The sequence below is a fragment of the Nuphar pumila genome, chromosome 2 (assembly GCF_984573655.1).
Source record: "Nuphar pumila chromosome 2, dmNupPumi1.hap1.1, whole genome shotgun sequence".
NCBI lineage: Eukaryota > Viridiplantae > Streptophyta > Magnoliopsida > Nymphaeales > Nymphaeaceae > Nuphar > Nuphar pumila.
The window spans coordinates 130226136-130233250 of record NC_143250.1 but is presented as its reverse complement, the minus strand read 5'-3'; the positions used below and the strand labels follow the sequence as shown (position 1 = coordinate 130233250).

Below are 7115 nucleotides of genomic sequence, written 5' to 3'. Positions count from 1 at the left end.
CTTTAATTTATCCTCTTATTATCTTTTATTTTATTTTATTTTTTATTATTAACTAATTTGAGATCTATCTAGAACACCTATCTAGGTAGAGTTCTACTCTATATAAAATTCTACCTTATCCAATAAATAGAATTTTAAATTTTAATTAATTAAAAATTTTATTAATTATATAATATTAAATTATTAAATAGTTAATTTTTAGAATATTCCAAAGGGCATCTCCCCTTCTGAAAGTCCTCTCAACATAGAATTCTTACTCAATTTAACCTTTAAATTAAATTTAAAGTTTTTAATTGGTTGAACTTGAATTTCGAATCTGGATCTGGATCTGGATCTAAGATCTAAATTCATATCCAAAATTCATATGGATCCCAACCTGGACCAGATCCTAGTTAATATGGGTCTTAGACCGAGTCCAGATCCATATCAACTTGGATCAAACGGATTGAATATGATCCGATCTGATTCAGAAAATGGTAAAAATAAAGGCGAGTCATTTTTTAAAAAGTGATTTTTGGGCCAACCATAACCCGATTTAAAAAAAATAAAATATCAATGTCCTCAAAATTACGATACGCATCTAACAGTATACTTGCTTGATTTTTGCCTTCAAAATTTTCCTGAATTTTGCTTGATTTTAAAGATTAAAAACAAAAAGTTTTACAAATATTATTCGCCTCGTTTTGATCTTGTCCGTTTTGATCTTGTCGGTGAGCCCTGGGCCACGCCCAGACCCGACTGACGTCGCCTATAATTGATGATATTTTCTATAATTTTTATCAACTTTTTAAAACACTTAGCCAAATTTTCAAAAATTCAGAATTTAAAACTATGAAAACACGCGCTATTACAATATGCGCATCGATTTGACAGAGAGAGATTGGGGAAGGGATCATGGGTGTTAGGGTTAGGGTTTCGTTTGAGGGCACTAAAAATAGAGGGGAATTTTTGGAGGTGCAGTGAAGATAGAGAAACGGACCATACAAAATGATTTTGCCCCAGCCGTCATGGACCTTAAGGGACTTGTGGGCTTTTATTTATTTATTTATTTATTTTTAATACGCTCTGTACCAACACCTGATTGTTGCTGATTTGCAAATGCCAAGAGCGACAGTCAAGAGTCGTCAAGATTCCCTTGATCTTATTCTTGTTCTCTGTCTTTACTGTAGCAAACGGGAAAAATGCAACCTACTCCATGGAAATATACAGTACAGGAACAAGCAAAATTTTAATAAAAAAAGTAGATGTTTCTGAAGTGAAGACACTTATTCTTCCCTGGGGTTCTTGATTTCTCCTTCTTAGATGCCTAGGATTATCAGCAACATGATGGTGTCCAACTGGTAGCTAGCAGAAAGGTTGTGCATGAAACCGACACGAACACTTTCTCTGATATTTTACCAATGCATGCACAACAGGCAGATGTGGCACACTTCACTCAACCTGCATAGTTTTACAGACAGATTTGCATATGTAGTAACCAGACAGATCATAACGCAGTCAAACAATTTCTTATAACGCATTTGACTCTGGATGAAATATGATTGTTTACATAGTGACACAAATGATTTAAATTGTACATGAGCCATTCTTCCAGCAGCTGCAACTATGAGAAATCCACCAACCCAGGTGCGATGTGTAAACAACAAAAGTTGTGCACCATAAATCAACAGCTAGGTATGGATAAGGGGCAAGCCTTGCGCGTGCCCCCATGTGCACACCCGTGCGCGCCTGCGCATGTGAGAAATCCTTCTACATCTGCATTTTGGAGTCCTGTCTGCTTGCTTTTCATAACTACTCTAAACAACTGAAAGACGATTGAGGGTCTAATTGCAAGAGTTGATTGGAAAAATTGATCATTTGATTCAGGCAGATAGTTGTATGTTATTAGTGTCAGGATATATATATATATATACCAAAATAGTGAAAATTCACATCAGTTCTTCCTGATCTTCTAAAGACCTCTTTCTGGCCATTAAATTGAGTTTTAGTCTGTCAGGCAGGGGGTGTGTCCTTCCTCGACGAAACAGAACGGCAAGGGCTCTCATCTTTCTGCAAAGATCAAACACCTGCCATACTCCACACAAGCAGATACATGGAAGATAAAAATCAAGTTTCTATGCAATTGTAATAATCATGCATGGAAGTTATGAATATAAGACTCACAGATGATGCTTCAAGTTCTGCAACACCCTCACAACCTTGACCACCACCCTCCAGTAGGTCACAATACCTGGCAGCATCTTGTTCATCTTCGAAAACCTGGCTTATTTACAAATAGATTTTAGAAGCACGAATTTTGTCATAATCCTTAAGTGTTTAAAACCTTTTTCGAAGATAACCAAGGTACAGTGGAGAATCAAGCAACAATGATCAAACGATGCTATGAGGAGGCCAAGCACCGATTTGAGGGATGGCTCAAGCACCACCATAACCTACTTTTTGAACATATTTGATAATCTTAGAAACCTCGCTGTGGCTGTAATGGAAGAGAGCGAGGATCATTATTTGGAAAAATAAAGTACATTGAAATATGAGATTTACCATTGAAGCTTCCAAAAAAATTGGAATGATGCCACGTTAGTTAGTTAACCAGATTGATATGTACACTAACTTTTTATGTGGGGCCCCCACCCGGAGGCTGTGACGTACACAACAAACACAGGAAGCTTCTTCTGCGCAGAAATCTCCCCGCATGCCACTAGGTTTCTGCGCTCCACCTCCATTTACAGCTGAAACAAAGTCCAGATGTGGGATGGTTGGACTTTGTTTCCCCTGTAACACTCCTCATGCTATTTGATGCACGGAGAGTGTTGTCATGCAATGCAACGCCCCCTAAATGATAGGTGCAGCAATGAGAGAAACCTTATATGCAGTTTTCTTTGTTTGGAGTTGTAAATGAAACAAGACAAGTTTGTAAATTCCAATACTCCTACAGTCATCTGTGAGCCTGGTTGCATTCCTTGTGTTTAGAAAAACCATTAAACAAGAGAAAGTGATAGTTTCATTCCCTTGAATGGCTTTAATCAGCGTTGTTATGCAAACCACAAAGAAATAGAGAAAAAGGCACGACATTTACGTGATTCGACACTCAGGTCTATATCCACGGGTGGAGGAGGGAAAAATCTGATAGTAAAATGTGTGAGGTATGATGAAGATACAAGAACTCTCTCAAAGCCCCAACCCCCAATACACAGAAAACTCTTTTTCTAGCTCTAAAGAGAGGCAGCTCTCCATAAAAGAAGGCCCTAAAGAGAACACATGGGAAAATTTTAAAAATTAGGTAGGTCCAGCACCCCAAAAAGAGGCTTGTGGTGGGCATCGGGCTTTGCCCAAGCCCTTCGGTACTACCCCAAACCTCATTGAACTTCACATTATAAGGTCTTCAAAATAATTCTCTGTTGAAGCAGGTCCGAATTCAAGACACAACAAGCAATGATTGCCAACTTAATATTGGTTATATCATGCCTACCAATAAAAGATCTGCCTTGGGTATCCTCTATCCGCTCAAGCCCCTCCTCATTCGACCAACTTTGTTATTAGAAAATAACAGTTTGCAAGAATTGAAAATTTATTGTCTACAAACAAAGATAGTAAGCATTTATTAGTGCCGGTATTCGTCGGATTGAGACATACTTACAAGAACTCCTTCTCTGACATCCTCAACAAGCATCTTGAATTCGGCTCCTGAGGTCGACTGTTTAGTAGAGCTAACTCCTCCCCTGCACCTTCCTCCTTTTGGGAACAAGAGCCCAAGCTCTCTTTCCACTTCACTGGTCGAAACAAAGAAAGCGTCATAAAAATAGTAACATCTTACTCACAAATCCCACACGCACGCATAGAGACAAAAAGGATGATCTCTCTCTCTCTCTCTCTCTCTCTCTCTCTCTCTCTCTCTCTGCCCTGTTCGGAGTTCGGAAAAATTATTACTGTGATGAAAATAATCGAGACGAACCTCCTATTTCTTCGCGTCTTCATTGTCCACAACTGATTCTCTCTTTGTGTCAGCACGTAAACAGGCTTTGAAAATTCTCTCCACGGATTGGCATCCAAAACTAAAAACAGGAAAAAACGAAGGGGAGGAAAAAAAAGAAGGAATGAGGCAGACAACGAACAAACAAGTGATATTGGGTGCATCGCGCGCGCGCGGGCACATACACACACGTTTAGCCAATCGACGATTGTTAAAAGAGGTGCAAAGAGGGAATAAGAGTACCGTCATAACTGCTGGAATCGATCATCTGTTTCAGCTGGCGTCGCATATCGTAAGCACGAGAGGAGACGCGCTTGACGAACTCATCGGAGGTGCTGGGGATACCTTCATCCAAATGAAGAGCTTCATCCATCTCCTCTTCCGTGTTCCTTTGATCGTCCTCCTCGCCTTGCTGTCCCGAGGCAGAGGAGTTGCAGATGACTAAGACGGCACCTCTCCGCCTGCGCCTCCTCCAAGGAGCATCGATAAACGAGGAGGAGGATAGCCTTGGAAGAGGAAAGTGATGTCTCTCCCCGCGTACAACCACGTCCAAAGGCCAGATTTTGGGCTGCAGGGTTTTGGCCTTGAGTGAGTTGCAAGTTTTCAGCGGCCTCCAAATGGAAGCAGGTACAGGGGAAGACATGGAGTCCATAGCACAGTCTCACAGAGAGAGAGAGAGAGAGAGAGAGAGAGAGAGAGAGAGAGAGAGAGAGAGAGAGAGACGGCCTTCGAATTACAGGCTTGCTAGATTGATGGAATGATGAATCTGATTCACTCCCTCCGTGAATCAAATTTCTGTCGGGAAATTAGTCAGTCTGACGCCAACGACATCACTCGATCGATAATCACGGCATCAGATCAGACTAAGAAGAGCAACAATGTGTGGCGAAGCTCGCTGATTTTCTGCCTTGCACGGCTCTAAAGACAGAGGAGAGAAACGTAGTCCACACTGCCACCAAAGTATATATTATATTTGAGTAGAAACGGTATTTTTTCTGGAGGCAAGCGCACGGCGCAGGCATGCCCCTTCTGTTAATATCACACGGTCAGCACAGTACATTTGAACACGTAAAGCCTATGTCACAAGGACACGTGGACACATGATGCGAATTCAACGTCTCAAAAAAAAAAAAAATTAGAACACGAGGACATGGAAAATTTTTTAATTAATTAAAAAATACTTTTTATATTTAATATTTAAAAATATGTTTTTATTAAAATAATACTTAAACATAGAGAACGTACTAACCGTACCCACTAAACATTTTTTGTGTTTTTTTTTTTAATTCTGACCTTACAAATTAAGGTAATGATGTATATTACTTCTCTGTCTTCATTAGCATTTTTTTTAATTCCACGTACTTTAGTCGATTCGATCAAGGTTTGAAATGACCTACTTAATGGTTGTATTGCTATCATCAGGTATTGTCATGCCCTAACTTTTGAATTGATTCTTGTATGACCGTATCGATCCAATTCCAAGAACTCAACTATGTTGGATATTTTCATTCTAGCCAGTTCTGTTTATGCCATGATAAATTGAAAATGCTTAAAACTCTATGTTATCCCTAGAGTGGGTGCGTATACTCACGAAAGTCTCTACTTTTTAGAAAGTTCTTGATATCATGGAATCAAGGTTTTTCATTTTTTGGAGCTTGGTAATCGACCTCTTCACAATTTGCTTTATTTTTTCTGCCATAGGTTGATTTTTTTTATCTTTTGATGGAGAATGATGTTTGGTCTTGCACCGGCTCCATTTTAGCAATGAAAGCAAGGTTTGTCAAACCATCCGCAATTTGGTTATTATCCCTTTCAATGTGAGAAAATTCACATGATTCAAACTTTCTTATCATTTTCGAGGCAATATCAACATAAGGAGCCAACTTATTATACTTGGTCTTTCACACCCTTGTAACTTATCAGATCACCAACATCAAATCACCAAAAACATGAACTAAGTTTGCTTTCAATTCGATCAAACATCTTAATTCTTAGATTAGACACTACAAGAAAAATGTGTATTAGCGACGGACGCTATCCGTCGCTAACGTGTTTAGCGATGGATAGCGTCTGTCGCATAATCCTAATCGCTAAATTATGATATAATTTATATGACGTCAATCTGTCGCTAATTAGCGATAAATTAGTGACAGATTATAATCTGTCGCTAATTAGCGACGGAGTAGCGACGAATTATATCTGGATACAAACCGTTGCTCAGTTTTGGTCGGCAATTTAGCGACGGTTTAAAGTCTGTCACAAAACATCGACTGATTGAAATTGGCGACGAATTAGCGACAGATTCTATCTGTCGCTAATCCATCATAATTTTTTTTAAAAAAATTTGAAATATAATATCGAGAATAAGTTGAAGAATGCATAGTCTATGCTTCCTGAGCAATTAGGAGCAACTTAGACAGATCGGCTTTGGTAGCATAAAGCCCAGAAGTGCCAAAATGATGCTATGACTATAAGAACACAAATATTTATCATAACATAATGGCACACTTTATCAAAATCAGAATCAATGAACAAAAAAAATAAATGCAAGTCTTGGTCCCAATGCAACATTTGCAATAGGAATTGAATTTTTTTATTTTAAACCTCAACATAGCTTACTTCTACTTTTCTATAAGAGGCTAGTGTTGTACTTAGCTCTGAAATTTGGTTAGATTTTATTGCATTGCAACCTGAGATGCATAATGCTATTATTGAATAAGGGTGATTAACATGGAAGACACAATTTTATCGATGAATAAGAGTGATTACTATGGAAAGCAGAAACATAACTCTCTCTAGATTGCACAAAACAGAAAATAACATGATGAAAGCTCACCTTGGTCATATCTGGGTCCACTATTCCAACTTGTTGATCCACACTGAATGACATAGATTTCAAAGGAGGCAACAAAGAAGATCCTATCCAAAAGTTGAACTTATCTACAGTTTCCAGCTCACCTAGTCTACTAGGCATAGTTAGCTCCATAGTGTTGCTGCTTGAAGGTTCCCAGCAGATACTAACATTGTTCAAAAGAAGAAAAAACAGCAAAAGTTGAAGGCTAATCTTCATTACCTTCTGATAAAGAACCACAATATTTCGATCATCAAATGGGAGGGAGCCAATGAGAACAACATATAGGATCAC

General features: G+C 38.7%; 1 protein-coding gene across 3 annotated transcripts; it reads right to left on the bottom strand.

The window, feature by feature from the left end:
• Nucleotides 1-1216: 1216 nt before the first annotated feature.
• Nucleotides 1217-4915, bottom strand: LOC149847105 (plant/protein). 3 transcript variants are annotated; one of them, XM_089996815.1, is made up of 5 exons: nucleotides 4214-4915; nucleotides 3953-4052; nucleotides 3638-3770; nucleotides 2164-2259; nucleotides 1490-2066 (listed from the first exon to the last, which is right to left on the bottom strand). In XM_089996815.1, exons 1-5 carry the CDS (start codon nucleotides 4620-4622, stop codon nucleotides 1929-1931), a joined length of 876 nt encoding a protein of 291 aa, XP_089852941.1. In that variant the 5' UTR covers nucleotides 4623-4915; the 3' UTR covers nucleotides 1490-1928. The 3 variants fall into 3 exon arrangements, with proteins under 3 accessions (XP_089852943.1, XP_089852941.1, XP_089852942.1); XM_089996817.1 differs by lacking the exons at nucleotides 1490-2066; nucleotides 2164-2259 and adding an exon at nucleotides 1217-1440; XM_089996816.1 differs by lacking the exon at nucleotides 2164-2259.
• Between the last annotated feature and the right edge of the window lie 2200 nt (nucleotides 4916-7115).

Excerpts from the sequence above, each read along its gene's own strand:
- LOC149847105 (XM_089996815.1), bottom strand. The coding sequence starts at position 4,622 with ATGGACTCCATGTCTTCCCCTGTACCTGCTTCCATTTGGAGGCCGCTG. Across the intron at positions 3,771-3,952 it reads AAGACGCGAAGAAATAGGAG|TGAAGTGGAAAGAGAGCTTG; the intron begins GTTCGTCTCGAT and ends TGTTTCGACCAG. Across the intron at positions 2,067-2,163 it reads CAGAACTTGAAGCATCATCT|GTGTTTGATCTTTGCAGAAA; the intron begins GTGAGTCTTATA and ends GGAGTATGGCAG.